Genomic DNA, 15,235 nt, shown 5'->3' with positions numbered 1-15,235 from the left:
GGGGGGTTGGACATATTATTGTCAGATCTACACCAGACATGCACTGAGACGGGATTTCTTAGTTTTACATTCACGATTGTCTTGTCAGGGACATGTGTCATAGGCTGATAGAGCAAGACAGCTGGTGTCACGAGACGAGGCGCTAGCGTCGGGCTAGGGTAGGGAATCCAGCCTTGCTCCGACCAGCAGGTGACGAACAGCAGCTACGACGTCATTCGGACTCGGTACAGCTGGACTCGGAATGAGTTGCTGCGCCTGTACACCCGTCCAGGGCTCCAAGAGTCAAGACCAAGTCCAGTGCACGTTGGTTGCTGCGCCAATCGCAGCGTGGTACTGAATCTGTCTGGGTAGACCGGACTGCATGCATCTCTGATTCCTAAACTTTACTTGTATTTATTGCCTGAGCTTCGATCTGCCGAGTCCTTTGCCCTTTTACGTCGTGCTGTGGCTTTCAACAGCCGAATGGGCTTCCTTCTCCTGCACGCTGAACCAGTGCAGTAGTTCATCCTTGTCGCATTACATGCTGCTGGAGTGCTGCTAGCTAGCTCGCAAGCAAAGGAAGGAAGGAGGACCACGTGCGGTCCATTCACCTGAAATAGATCCACTGTATGCATGCAGTGCAGTGGTACGGTCGGTACGCGGTGTGAAGCCTGCTTGTGCCAGCTTACGTACGTGCGAATTCGAGCGCGCGATCTGGCCTGAAACTGTGAAATAATCTGTGTGCAAACGTCGCCAAAGTTAGTTGAGAGAAGTCCAGAGTTTAGCCTGCGCTGCCGTTCGCCAAGGATATCAAGAATGGCATGCACTTGCGATGCGCGCAGCACACGATTCAATCAGATAACGCCAGATCAGCCGCAGACGGCTCGCTCCACAGGTCGCCGGCGAACAAGATGGACACCGTTTGATTCTGCTCGACTTTGGATTGTTCTTGCTGCCAGCCTGCACATGAGCAGCTCACTGTGTTCGGCTATGAGACTTGGTAAGAGCTTCAGTTTGTGTACGATTTGTGGGAGTTGTCCGCGATCCGAACCCCTGACTGTTCTTCATTCGGTGGTTAGGCGAAGAGGACAAGATTGCTGACAGCGACACTGCTGAAGTGTGCTGAGGGGAGGCTGTACAAGCAAATGAAAATGATACTGCTGTACAACTAACTACTAAGTCTTGTAGACTGCAGTACTGCATGTAGTAGCACTGACAGACTCTGACACTCTATCTCTAGAACCTTACTGCCCAATACTTAGTGAATGAATAGATCATAGGGCTAGAGGGACTACCATGACTGCCGTAAAACTCTGTACTGTCTGTACACACTCATATCTCTCTTGTCCGGACCTTGAAGGTACGGGCACCTCGGTCTACCGGGCACCCTGTGGGCGAATTTTAGTGGAAATATTTCTACATGTTTACCAATTTAGTGGAAATAGTGACGCCATATGCCAGATAGACATATGGCCGATTGGGTTGCAGTCCTGCCTGCGAATCATGAGGTCCCGAGTTCGAGACAGCGCTGGTAGCCGGGAGCATGTAAAAAGACTGTTTACGCGTGGTGAACTGCGCCGACACGCAAGGTCAACTGGGCACTCACAGCTCGGAGTGAGGATAACAAGGATGCAGTTTGCAGGGTTATGGGCTGTTACACGCCCGATTGGTTGAGAATGAGAGACTCACCTCCTCTCCCCTGACTCACTTGTGAGGTCTGCATTCGCCACTAAGGTGAAAAGGCATATTGGTGGCCTGCGGAAGCCGTTTTGCCTGATTCGTTTGAGTGCTGATGTGACCTTTTTAACGTTAATTTTGGAGGCATACTGAACTACAGTTCCGCATATGAAAGTTGGTTGCAAACCACAGAGAAAGAGCGGTGTTTGACTTTCCACAGTGTACCGATGTAGCTATATGATGAACTCATAGGGCGTGTATGGCGTGGCTGGCTCATAAGAAAGAGAAATATAGTTGCATACTCTTAGTTATACTCCAGCGGATACTCTTTCATGCATTGTACCAAGAGTTCATAACCCGCTTCGGGTAGGCCCCGGCGGATAATGCTTGAGAATTTGATGGGTTCTGCTTTTCACTATGCTCGCATTCTCAGCGGCTCCAAAGTAGCACTGATAATGCTTGAATTCTGCTTCGGAAAAATGGAAATAGTGGCATAGATTACTAATGTTGCAGATTGATAACAGCATACATGTATTTTGCAGCATAAGTAATGTTCTACGAAACAGAAAAATGCAAGAAGCACAGAATTATATTATTACTCAGCAGGCAAAGGCGCGGTAGTACTAGTCGCGAGGGCATTGTGAATTCTCACGAAAATCCCATGTTTTGCAATAATATGCTAGTTGTCGCTAGAATATGCTAGTTTTCGGCAACACTTGCCAGATTATGCTGGCGCAGTGCTAGTCTCCAGAAAGTGTTAATTATGCTCGATATAATGCTAGCATTATCCACCGGGGCCTACCCCCGGGGTTATGAACTCTTGATTGTACGTGTTTTTGTACAATCGGCAGTTTCAGAGCAAAACCTAGTCAGAGATACTGATGTGCAGACTGGGTAGTGAACATTGGCACAGGAGTAGAGAGAACCAAATGGCTCACTAATCGATATACAATCATCATACTCTAGTTGAATGGCCACTAATATGTTTAATCGGAGCGTCTGGCTTTTTGTATGCGATTTAGGAAATAAAGAGTACTCAAACTCGGCATCTCACTGCACACTTTCAGGTCTTCAGGCACCGAAATGCCGGTGTCAGTAAATCCGATCTGTCGGTAATTTGCGGTCACTATACCCGATCTAACATGTACGAAAAGGACTTGCTAAACGACTTGGGCAACAGAGTTTTGTTGCTGAACTCAATTTGTCATTTGTGGGCAAGGCTATTATCTAACCTTCATTGTATATGGGGAGTATAGGATAACTCAAGATCTCAAGGATCACAAGAATTATACTGCAAGGCAGTATAGAAGAGCGATAAAACTGGGTCCTGCCAACCGTGTTCCGTACCCGCACGCTGTGTGTGATGTATGTTGTGATCAGTCTGAGAGCAAAGAAGTCAGGTGCAGTTTGGATGATCCTTCTTTACTGAGTCGGTCAACCTGCCAGAGGGCTGCGGTTTTCATTTTCCTGGCAGAATAGACAAGCGGTCAACTCATCTATGTATGCTTTTGCATCCATATTTATAATAATGATAATGATAATGACTGGATCTAGATACTATAAACCCAGAAACGTTTGCACCGATTTTAGTTCGCGATTTGCGAGCACAGGCAATTTTCACCTGGAGATGTTTGCGATTAGAGTCAATTTCCCCAGTTTCTTTACTGCAGCTCTACGTTTCTCACCAGCTTACTTTTGCAACCTCAAACCCATAACGAAAACCGCGAAGGATTCCAGATGGCAAAGGTTTCCGGGTTTACAGCTAATAGTAGCTACGAAGTAGGAAGTATAACATGTGCCACTGGCAGTGGTACATGGTGCAACATGACTGCCTTCCTACACGTACTACATGTAGATGAACTGGATGAGTCAGTGTTGTCATTCACAGTCACCGAGAGTCGTGTTGTTTCCTCTTTCTGTGGCTGCAGATGGGTTTGGACGGAGTGTACCCGAGATCCCTGGCCAGTGCGATCACAGTGATTGGGATTCGGTGAGCTGTACGGACAGTGGCCGTGATGTTACCGCCTGCACGCACTGCTTACCGGGAGAATGGTGCAGGTCAGTGGCGAACGCTAGCGTGTCACTTGCCGACATCGGCACCAACGCATCGTTTGTCTGCGAGCCGTGCCCAGCCGGTTGCTTCCAGTCCAGCCCAGGGCAGCAGTTTTGCCTAGTTTGCCACGGCGGGAATTTCTCGGCCACCTGTAACCAGAGCAGCTGCCAACAATGCGAAGCTGGTCAGTATTCGGCAAAGGATAATGAGGCGCACACGGAGTGTGACCTGTGCACTATTGGCACCAACCAGACACGAAAAGGCAAGGAGTCCTGTTCGCCCTGCCCTCCAAACACCATGTGCAATCACACTGCATGCGGCGACTGCAAGATGTGCTACATCGGCCAGGAGGCGTACGCGAATCGTTCCTGGTGTCAGCCGTGCCAGGCTGGCTCGCACAACCCAGGATATCTGAAGTACTGTCGGCCGTGTGATCCCGGCTTTGCATGCAACTTCACGTCGTGTGCAATCTGCGAGCCCTGTCAACCAGGTCAGTTTGCACATCGGCCTGCCTCGCACGCGTGTGCCCCATGCCCGCTCGGCCATTACCAAGACCAACTTGCAGGAAGTGTGTGCCACCGGTGCCCGAAAGGCTTTTACGCGACAGAGATGGGCAGGCCCGACTGTATAGAGTGTGGTGTTGGGTACTATTGCCCTACTGCCGAGAACCCACCAAGGCCATGTCCCAACGATGCATACTGTCCTAAAGGCAGCGAGGAGCCACAGTATTGCCCTGCCATGTACAATTTGAACACCAGCGAAAATGGCTGCACCATGAGTGGAGGGCTGATTTGTATTATCGCCGCTACTTTACTGGCTAACATCATCATTATTACACTCCTGATTTGGCACTACTATCGCAAGAAGAAGCTCTACACTGGTGGAGAGAGTCGTCCTCTAATGTGGAGGAAAGAAACGCAGACAAGGGATCCCCCGGAGTACGATGGATTTTGAAGTTTCCCCGCAGTTTGTCTGTGCTACTTCGCCGGTATATGAGCACCATTTGCAGATCCTTCTGGTCCATGCCTTGTGATCATAAGGAGCAATGATACAAATGAAACAAAAGTCAGCGCTCTCCCAATCACCCCCCCCCCCCCCTCTCACATCCATCCATTTGCCCACTTGAAGTACACAGATACATTCTGTAACGACATTCACAGAAAGACTTTACCATCACCTTGATCCCGGTGGCATGCTGTTAAACTTACAAGTAAATAGAAAGACTCTTTGACTCTTTGATCAGCCTGCTCCTAGTTGTAGTATCCTCTGCTACACCATCACTTCTTCACTCCCATGCATCATATGATCATAGCACCGCTTGAAGGTGGAGTTTGTGTGCATTCATGGATGTTGCCACAAATATAGTGTAAGCACTGGCTAACTTGCGGAATTCCTCACCGTTAGAGGCTTTCGTCTGCAAGATTTTAGATGCATGCAGTACACAGATTTTCCTTGATAAATAACCGAACATGAAGCTGCTGGTTGGCTTCTATTTTAAGTATTATGCGTAGTTATGATAATAGTCTCTATGAGCACATTGTATCACCTAATCTGTCCCGCGATTCTGCAGATTGCAGAATTTCTGGAGAACTTGGCAATTTTACCAGCATTCGGAAATCCTGTTGAGTGAGAATAACAGCTTTTTCTGTGCATTTGCGATGTACAGTTAATGGGGTATTCACACGACAGGCACTTGCACGTTTTACAGGGAGTGACGTACGAGAAAAGTGACTGTGTGGATTCACACAGCTGCACTCGACGACAGGCACGTTTGCATTTTTGAATGCTTCACCGACCAGTAGCCATGGGTATTTCAAATTTTCAAAACACACATACGATAATTATCATGCTCGAAAGAGCTGCGTAAAAATATCAAGTCTTGTTTCGCGCTTTTTGGTGTAAATGTACTCGTGCACGCCACGATTATGGTGAAAGTGGGCCCCAGCTCACTTTCACTTTTCAGCCACTTTTCTCGTTCACAGGTAAAATACCATAGCAACTTTCCGGTGCACGTGGATTTGCCTGTCGTGTGAATACCCCATAAAAGACGACTGTTCAAGGGACCTTCAAAGTGTGGTCTCTGTTACCAGGTGGCCTCCTTATCCAGGGTCATTGGACTGGAAATAGCATCCCTTGCTTGGTCTTTGGGAAAGGTGGTCGCCTTATCCAAGTGGTTGCCTTGACAGGTTTTACTGTACTCCGCAGCCCGACAAACCTGGCCACTGATGACTTTGAAAGTCAACTTGAAATACAATGCCATGTATGTTTTGGAGTTTTCTTATGTGGCCCAGAATTTCTAAGTCAGCATGGAATACTACCGTATATTATAGTACATGTACATGGGGACAAACAACTTTTGGTGTGGTTGTGGAGGTTCTAACCTCGGAACTTTGTTTTTCCTTTAATTTTTAACAAATCTTCGGTTCTGATTGTTGGCGTGCACACCGCCGGTTCTCTTTCAGAATTGCCGCAGAATTCTGCACAGAATTTGCGATCTTTTGCCTTGAACATTTCATGGGGACAGTCCGATAAGTGATACGTATGTGCAAGGCATGTAATTATTTCTCTTGCATGGTAGCAACTCTTCAAAAACCTGCGCAAGTCTAGTCTAGAGAGTAGAAAATACATGCACGCAATGCATCCTGTACGGGAGTTGATAAGTCGAAACTGGCATTGGGCAGTGGCACTTTCGATTCGAAAGGCGATCGCCAAGCCTTCAGGGAGGGAGAAGGGGGCAGCGCCGCAGTAAGTCACCCTGGCCACAGCACTGCATGTTCATTGTATCAAGAGTAAATCAGCTTACAATAATTACACTCTAGATAGAATTATATAAAAGCCGCGGCTTTTATATAATTATGACTTGCTTGGGGAAATTGTGCAGGCTTCTATATAAGACAGGTATTTCTATGCATGTCAGCACTAAAGCCAGCCTTATGTGCCGACAGCGTACAATGGTGAATCTTGAAAATCAGGCTTCTATCGAAAACAGGCTTTAAAATACACTACGGTATGTGCTGTACAACGTAAGATAGTACATCTTCTGGGGCGACTAGTTTCACATCCACCCACTCCCATACACACACACTTGATTTCTCCCCACTGTCAGTGAGCAGGAAGCCAATGACCATTCCGACTCGCTACATACTCAAGCTCATAATTTCACCTTAGAAATGAATGAGATAACTTAAAATAGGAAAGGTCGGCTCTGAAGAGAGCCAGTGAATCGACTTGTCCTGGATGGAGAATACAGTAGACGTACTTCAAAGCAACGTTACAAAGAGGAATGTGGATTTGGGAAACGGGAGGCAGATCACGACGGGGAAAAAAGATCAAACCAGAACAAGAACATTCTTTCAAGTGAAACCAGCGTGTCACAGGTTATGTAACTCCGTGAGATGAGTGTTAGAGACATGGGAAAAATAAGAAAAGTCACAGGAAGGAGTACGCAGGACTACGTCTACACGGTCGTAGCTACGGCAGCTGCCAGTGTCTACACACCGCCTGAATCAGACACCACAGCATGGACAGGCGGGCTCATTCAGTATCTTTTAAACACAATCAAAAGTGTGCCTGCACATGCACACACATATACACACACGTATACACACACTTATACACACACACACACACACACACACACACACTTATACACACACACACACACACACACGAGCGTGCGCGCGCGCGCGAATACACACAACGTACAGGAGTGTGTGCACGTACAGTTCAAAGGAATCTCCGTTTGAACGGCTCCTCTTCGTCGAACTCTTCGTCCTCTGCATCGCCAATATCCATGCGGAGGCGCTTACACGATGTAATGAACAGGTTATCCAGTACAGGTAGGCCTTCGGGCAACGTATTATGCCACCAAAGGGATTGACGATGCGGCTGACAAGATGCAGTGGTTCCGGAGGTGGCACGTGGTGAACTGCATTGAGCACTATCACGAGCTGCCGACGGACATTGGGTCGTCTTCGGATGGTCATCCGTACGAACACAGGTGGAAGCCGATCTGGAAGCCGATACTGAAGACGCACCTTCCTGGACTGGAGACGCTGGAGGTGGAAACTGTGGCCAGTGGGCTGCTGCAACCGCCCGCCGAGCAGAATCTGAAAACGGAAAGGATGTGGACGCTGGCGGTGACGATGACAACGAGGATTGTGCAGCCGAGACTAGAGAGGTTCTGCGCGTGCGGCCGCAAGGACTGCGGCGGCCAGCAGTAATGCTCAGGACATCGTCACGCCGTAAGAACGGCTTGTTGGGGTTGGTCCTGCGGCACGAATCGTAGATTTCCCTGCTGCGCTGACAGCGACCACATCGTCTTGCCACATCCGCCACATCCCGCTGACTGGTCAGTGCAACTGCCAATACACACACCAAACAAACGCAGATATAAGATGGTTACAAAAATTGTCTACAAAAAGTTGACAAAATGATCGCAATGAGCAAAAGCAGGAAGCGCACCAACAACACAAACCAGAGCATTATTCTCAGGTATTTATTCCTGAAGACTTGTTGGAATTCTTCAAGTCTGTCCGCAGATCAGTCGACAAGTTCCAGTCAATCCCTTTTGCGGTGAGTGAGTACACTACGCATAGCGTAAAGTTTGAAATCAATCCGTGCAAGTAAAAGAGGGTAGAGTCGGGGGGGGGGGGGGGGATAGGGGAGTCGGGTAGCATTTTTCTTCGGGTATCGGGTTCGGGTAGTTTTTCACGGGTAGCATGGGTACCCTATCGGGCAATGTTTCCATGGTAACACCACAATGCACCTTTCCCTTACACATTGGGTAGACATGCGGAGTATTACATGAATTTGTAGACGTGCACTGTACATGATGTCATCTGCAACTTCGGGTTTTCGGGTACTATTCTGTACCCGTCTACCCGAGGTCCCCACGGGTAGCACGGCTACCCGACTACCCGACCGACTACAAGTACTCGCTATCCAGTACTTTGAGCACGTGATTTTTCCTGTCCAGAGACAAGAGCCAACAAGTCCTACTCAAGTCAAAACGCTCACTTTTATACAAGCGTGTCACAGCTGTTGCCGCCTCCTGGAATGCAAGGACAGCCATAGCAGGATCTCTTCCTGTAGGTTGCCACACACACACACATACACACACACACACACGCACACACACACGCGCATGCAGCGAACATACACAGAACAGTATAATTTGAATGCAGTTAGACGGATTCCTACATGGCCTACATGTACGTCTGCCATGGTAGACTCTCACAGTCTCAGCAGTTTCACTCGGACTGATGTGGCACTTGTAACCAGGGTAACAGGCGTGTAGCTCATGTATAGTCAGCATAGTCCAGTCACCACACCAGCAAATGGCCGTCAGACTCATAGATACTGCAAAATAGGCAAAATGGCGGCTATGAGGTTGCCAGTGGTACGTAGTCACTACACCACAGATGTACAGTCTGATGATGATACATGGTCACCACACCACAGATGCGCAAGCTACGCCCCTGGCCGACACTTGCAAGTCTGAACACCATTACACAGCAACAGTCTGGCAACTGCAGCACAACATACTAGGCGACTCACTTACCACTACTAACACTGCTGGCATTAACAAGCCGACCGACAGTTGCAGCAGCTTTCTGGAAGGCATGCTGCACATGATTCTCATTGTCCTCCAAGCAGTTTTGAAGTTTTTCCTCGGCTTGGTCCTCAGCTCTCTGCAGATCACAGGCTATGTCTTCTTCGCTTGGAAGAGAAAGGGACTTACTCGAATCAGCCATATGGACGTACTGTAGGCACTGTAGGCTATAAAATTTCGTCTATGCAAACTCTCCAAGAGTTGGAGAGAGGGATAAAGTTCAAACTGTTCTTAGCACGAACAGGATTCTCGTGTTGAGACGATGGTGTTACTGTCTACACTACTACTACTTGTAGGCCTTATACTCATACTCATAGGCTTAGGCAGAGTAAGGTTAGAGACGCCTTTGGAGATACGGTTCGTCGAATAATTACCGGTTTGTACATACAGAAATAGTCCAAAGCTTGCTTTGTCTCCTGTCTCTTCAAGGTACGAAACTGTGAAAACGAAACTTTCTGTGAAGAACTATAAAAAAGAGTGTGCAAATAAAAGCTCCGACAACAAAAAATACGACTGAACAGGTCGAGGGCGTTGTAACATTACGACTCGATTGCCATGACGTCATGGTCTTCTGAAGTCACGTGATCACCTGTTGAATGTTGTCATTACTTTTTTTCATTTTGATTTTGATTTCGTTGTAACCAACCGCGCACAGCGTTGAGAGAACGAAAACTGACAGAGAAAGTAGCATGCGAAGAGCGTTACATTGTGCAGGCATAGCATTTTCGTAAGCTGTATTGGTTGCTTGAGAGGGTCAAGTAAACGCGTTTGTTTTCATCGGCTGTGTGCGCCATGGCTGACTATTGGAAATCAAACCCCCGGCGCATGTGCGACGTTTGTAAGGTATGGATGGCTGACAACAAAGTGTCTATTTCTATGCATGAAGGTGGGAAAAAACACAAAGAAAATGTGCAGCGACGTATTAGTGAGGCGAGGAAACGTGGAGTGGATGAGATTCATGAAAAAGATGAGATCCAGAGGCAATTGGCCGCAATGGAGAAAGCTGCCCTGGCTGCTTACAAAAATGATGTACAAAATGACCCGATGCTGGCAAGCACCGGTGGTGCGTCCACAGCTCGCCAGCATTTCTCTATACGCCCTGCACGTAGCCCCGGTGACAGTAGTCAGCTGTCCGCTTCTGTTGAGTGTGAAGCAAGTGGAAACAATGCGGACGCCGCTGAGGCCGGTGATGAGGTCGGCGTCGAGTCTGCTGTAAATAGGCAATGGAGTGCGTTTAGCACCGAAGAAGGCTACGTGTATTACTACAATTCCGCAACAGGGGAGACGACATGGGAGAAACCCGCTGGTTTCACGAGCAATGCTGCTCCGGTGGTGGTACCTGCGGCGGAAGAGCCTGTTGATACAAGTGACAGTAAAACTGATCGTGTCGACGACAGCAAGGATCCAAAGAGTACTGATAGTAGCGGCACCGAGACCAGTAATGCTGGCAGTGCTGACTCTGCTCAGGCTGTACCCAGTGTGAAAAGTGTACTGTCGTCGGAGAATATCAGCGTCGGTGAAAAGCGCTCTGCTGCGAAAGAAGAGGAAGTTTCTGGCTGGTCGGCCTCGGGTGCGTTGACCACTGATCTGAATGATAGTGCTGTTGCTGATGCTGCTGATGATGCTTCTGCGGTGAAGAGTGAGGATAGCAAGCCAGCATGTGCGAAGGCTGAACCAGGCGGTGGAGGATTCTCGAAGAAGAAGCCATCTTCAGCTCGAGACAGTGTTTTTGGCAGTTGGAGTTCTGTGAAAGTCAGTGCTGTAACGTCATCCAGGCTACGTAGTAATGCCGATGCCGATAGTTCAACTACTGCTGCTCCTGCTGCTAGAACAGAAGGCTCCTGCTCTGGGTCACAACAGACTACTGCGTCATCAGATAGGCATGTAGATGCCAGCAACACTGGCGATGATGACGATGATGGCATCGGAGCTGGCCTCACATGCCGCGACGAGGAGGATCACCAGAATCGTTTCAAGTTCCAGGAGAAAACCCTGTCAACGGCCATTGCAGACGGCACTAGTGCGCCTTCATCTTCATCCTTTGGAATGTTCAAGAAGAGGAAACGGGCCGGTGGGCGCAGGGAGAGGGCTGGTGATGACTGATGCCATTGGTGCTCTGTCTTGTTTTTAGTTTGTCTTTACTTCCGACATAGGTTTCCTGCACTACTGTATATGCGTTTTTGGCTGGTCCATCAAAGTAGCAGGCTGTTTATTCATAGGGAAATTTCTTCTCTTTTTCTTTTCTTTTTTCTTTTTTTTCTGACCGCTCAGAATGTTGACAACTAATACTTGATGCTCCATTTTTAATCATTGAAGGCATAATAGCTTCAAGGGTAGCTTCGCTGTACTGCTGGTTAGTATAGCATGGTTTATTTTATAAAGTCCTTCTCATAGTTATGTATTGTACTCCGTGTGACAAGCTGTACAAGTAGTTAAATAAAGACGTTGACTGATCTCCAACTGACCACTTGTCGTCAGATGTGTTTCAGGCAGCAATGGTTCTGGTCCATGATCGTCCATACAACAGGCTTTGTTTTGACATCGATTGTATTGGAGACATTTCTTACTGTGTTTTGCTGCACGGGATGTGGAAAAATGCGAGCTCCGGTGTGGGGAGCGAACACCCTTCTTATATCCACTTTATTGTTTATAAACCATTTCACGCAATGCAAGAGTGATTTGGGGAAAAGCGGAAATGTGCATGGAACTGTGAAACGTACATGTAGTCATACTGGCTACAAAGAGTTTTTTCTACGGTGAGATTCAGATGGTTTGTGACAGCACATTGTACAGTTAATAGCGTGTGCTGGCCATGAATAATAGTCACATTAGTGTGTATCGGCATGTGACGTCCTTTGACTTGAAATGTGTGGACATGGAAGGCCTGACTGTGACTCAGCGCTTGCCTGGCCTGCATTGACTCGAGTAGGCATGCAAGCCTTGCTTTTCAGTTTGCCAGGCATGGTGCAGAGCAGAGGACACACTGTTAGAACAGTGTTCTTGACTACAGGTAGACTCTGTACAAACAGTAACAGGTTGGTCGGGCCCTGGTCTGCCACACCCTCTTTATTCCGGGGCGAAAGGGAAGGCGGGGGGGGGGGGGGGGGGGGGTAAGATTTCCCTGGTTCTCTACTGTAAATTGCCTAGAGAACATGATAAGGTAGCGGCAGATTGGATGTGTGTGTGTGGTGGTGGTGTGTGTGTGTGTGGTGGTGGTGGTGGTGGTGGTGGTGTGTGTGTGGTGGTTGTATATTTTTTCATGGAAGTCTTGTATGCGCTTGTTTGCCAAATTCGGTCCATGAATCACGGCATGATGCCCTTCTCTCAGCTCATCAGCTGCTGAACAGTCAAACTGTCATCACCGATGACCTGTCCACTGTTGGGAGAAAGTGCTCACTGTTCAGTATGCTGGTGAAATTCTGGCATGACTGCATCTAGACATCCAGTTCTCACCCTTTGGGGGGGGGGGGGGGTGTTGGCAGTGGTGTTGACACGTGCGTGTGGGTACGTGTGTGTGCACATGCGTGTGTGTGTGTGTGTGTGTGCGCATGTGTGATTGTGTGTGTGTGTGTGTGTGTGTGTGTGTGTGTGTGTGTGTGCATGTGTGTTCATATATGTGTGTGTGTGTGTTTGTGTGTGTGTAATCCCGGCACAAGTTGCTATGTGTAACATAGCTGTTTGCTATCATCGCTTCCACGATGGGCATGTCTGAGTGTGTGTGTGTGTGTGTGTGTGTGTGTGTGTGCGTGTGTGTACGTGTGCACGCGTGTGTCGCAAACTGGTGTCTGCCGGCTGCAGTCAGAAAGCTGACAGGAACACTGCACCTTACAGTTGGTCATCCGTTTTGTAACATGTTGTCACCGTCATACCCAGTAAGTCTTGGCGGCATGTGCTGTAGAATCTACACGCTGTAGAATCTACAATGACTACTGACTGCAATTGTCTGTTATCAACTTATCCTGCACATGCAGTCAATGTGTGAGTGTCGTGTAGGCTACGGAGTACAGGTGACTGCAAACGGTACATGTCGTCTGGGACAGTCTGTAGTCCATGGTAGGCTGTAGCTGGTAGTGCAGAGCTGCATACAGCCAGCCATATCCCCCATACATGTACTACTACTACTACTGCTACTACTACTACTACTGCTGCTGCTGCTACTGCTGCTGCTGCTGCTGCTGCTGCTGCTGCTGCTGCTGCTGCTGCTGCTACTGCTACTGCTACTGCTACTGCTGCTACTGCTACTGCTACTGCTACTGCTACTGCTACTGCTACTACTACTACTACTACTACTACTACTACTACTACTACTACTACTACTACTACTACTACTACTACTTTAATACTCATAAAAAGGACACACTTCAGGCTCATTACAAACATCTTGAAAGTTTTCGTCTTCACAAGTATACTTTCAAGCCTTCTCATCAGGTGAAATACAGGCAAGGGAAAAGGAACAGGAACAGTGGATTAAATACAGTAAGAAGGTGGTAAAACAGCGCAAAAAGAAAGGTGTATTTCACCTGATGAGAAGGCTTGAAAGTATACTTGTGAAGACGAAAACTTTCAAGATGTTTGTAATGAGCCTGAAGTGTGTCCTTTTTATGAGTATTATCGCATTTTTGTCTCAGAGGAAACTGTTTACTACTACTTTATTTTTTATTTTTAATGGCTTTCTCTTCTTCCTCGGATGGTTTACAATTTGTATCACGATTATTTGTGGGTTCAGCAATAAAGGATGTGACTACTACTACTACTACTACTACTACTACTACTACTACTACTACTACTACTACTACTACTACTACTACTACTACTACTACTACTACTTGACACAATCTTTATTAGGAAACTTGAAATGGAGATGTGAAACACAAATACAGCCATGTAGATGGAGCAGCAATGCAATACAATGTCCAAAAACTCAAGAATTCAATATCATGGGGCAATGTTGGTACTACTACTACTACTACTACTACTACTAGTACATACCTGGCTGTACAAATAAAAATAATGATGTTACAATGTCATGTAGATCCAAAGGCGGCTACTGACTGTTATTATAATTCATTTTATCACTCCCTTAGTATTGACTCACATAGATTTTTGCCATACCTAAGCAGTCAAATATTCCTGCATATTTGACTCCTTAGGGCTATATTGATCGCTTATATTTGACTCCTTTTTAGCGATTGAACACATGCTTTGGTCAGTCGTGGTAAATCTAATATTGACTTCGTACTTGGTCAGTATAGGAAATAAAAGACCTCGTAAAAGACCTCGGCTTCGCCTCAGCCTTTTACTCGGCTTTTATTTCCTATATTGACCTGGTCCTCAGTATTTTCTGCCCAAGCACATGACTGTCAAAGCACACAAACGCGCGCTACACTACACATGGGCATGGTCCAGGTCTACGATCATACACTGACTACATACACCGTATACTGTATCAGGTGTACCGTAATTATAATATAAGCACAGGCTCCAATAATAGAACACCTTGGGGCGGCATTCAAAAAGTAAAGTGCTCAGTCTCCATTATAAGCACACTGTGTAAAATCATTATCTGTACCGGCGAAAAAACCCTGAAATAATGGAACAGTCTCCATTAATAGCACAGGGCGGAGGTACATTGAAAAAATAAAGGACCGTGCTTATATTGGAGATAATACGGTATGTATCGTGCCGACTACCGGTATGACTCTGAGTATGAGCAAGACTGCACTACAGTAGATCCACAGACTCCGTCATATTATTGTTACTAAGGGGTCGTCCACAAATATCGATATTTTTTTAGAGAAGATATTCGTTCGTTGGGGGGGGGGGGGGGGGAGGGGGTTTGGGCCCTGTTCGTCTCGTCTTTGTCAAAAAAATATCGAACTCTATCTATGGACGGGTACTATGCAAACATGTAG

General features: G+C 47.2%; 3 protein-coding genes across 3 annotated transcripts; 2 read left to right on the top strand and 1 right to left on the bottom strand.

Moving 5' to 3' along the window:
• Nucleotides 1-389: 389 nt before the first annotated feature.
• On the top strand, nt 390-5,345 carry LOC135826566 (scavenger receptor class F member 2-like). The gene is made up of 2 exons (XM_065339174.1): nt 390-979; nt 3,585-5,345. The coding sequence occupies exons 1-2, from the start codon at nt 796-798 to the stop codon at nt 4,661-4,663; spliced, it is 1,263 nt and encodes a 420-aa protein (XP_065195246.1). The 5' UTR covers nt 390-795; the 3' UTR covers nt 4,664-5,345.
• Nucleotides 5,346-6,851: 1,506 nt separating this feature from the next.
• On the bottom strand, nt 6,852-9,783 carry LOC135826587 (HUWE1-associated protein modifying stress responses-like). Its single transcript, XM_065339193.1, has 3 exons — nt 9,273-9,783; nt 8,729-8,797; nt 6,852-8,070 (listed from the first exon to the last, which is right to left on the bottom strand). The coding sequence occupies exons 1-3, from the start codon at nt 9,463-9,465 to the stop codon at nt 7,436-7,438; spliced, it is 897 nt and encodes a 298-aa protein (XP_065195265.1). The 5' UTR covers nt 9,466-9,783; the 3' UTR covers nt 6,852-7,435.
• A 191-nt stretch (nt 9,784-9,974) lies between these two features.
• LOC135826545 (WW domain-binding protein 4-like) lies at nt 9,975-11,787 on the top strand. Its single transcript, XM_065339158.1, has one exon. It carries the CDS (start codon nt 10,116-10,118, stop codon nt 11,424-11,426), a length of 1,311 nt encoding a protein of 436 aa, XP_065195230.1. The 5' UTR covers nt 9,975-10,115; the 3' UTR covers nt 11,427-11,787.
• The last annotated feature ends 3,448 nt before the right edge of the window (nt 11,788-15,235 follow it).

This window comes from Sycon ciliatum, chromosome 1 (assembly GCF_964019385.1).
Source record: "Sycon ciliatum chromosome 1, ocSycCili1.1, whole genome shotgun sequence".
Classification (NCBI taxonomy): Eukaryota; Metazoa; Porifera; class Calcarea; order Leucosolenida; family Sycettidae; genus Sycon; species Sycon ciliatum.
The sequence above is the reverse complement of the archived record's forward strand: the minus strand, read 5'-3'. Positions and strand labels throughout refer to the sequence as shown.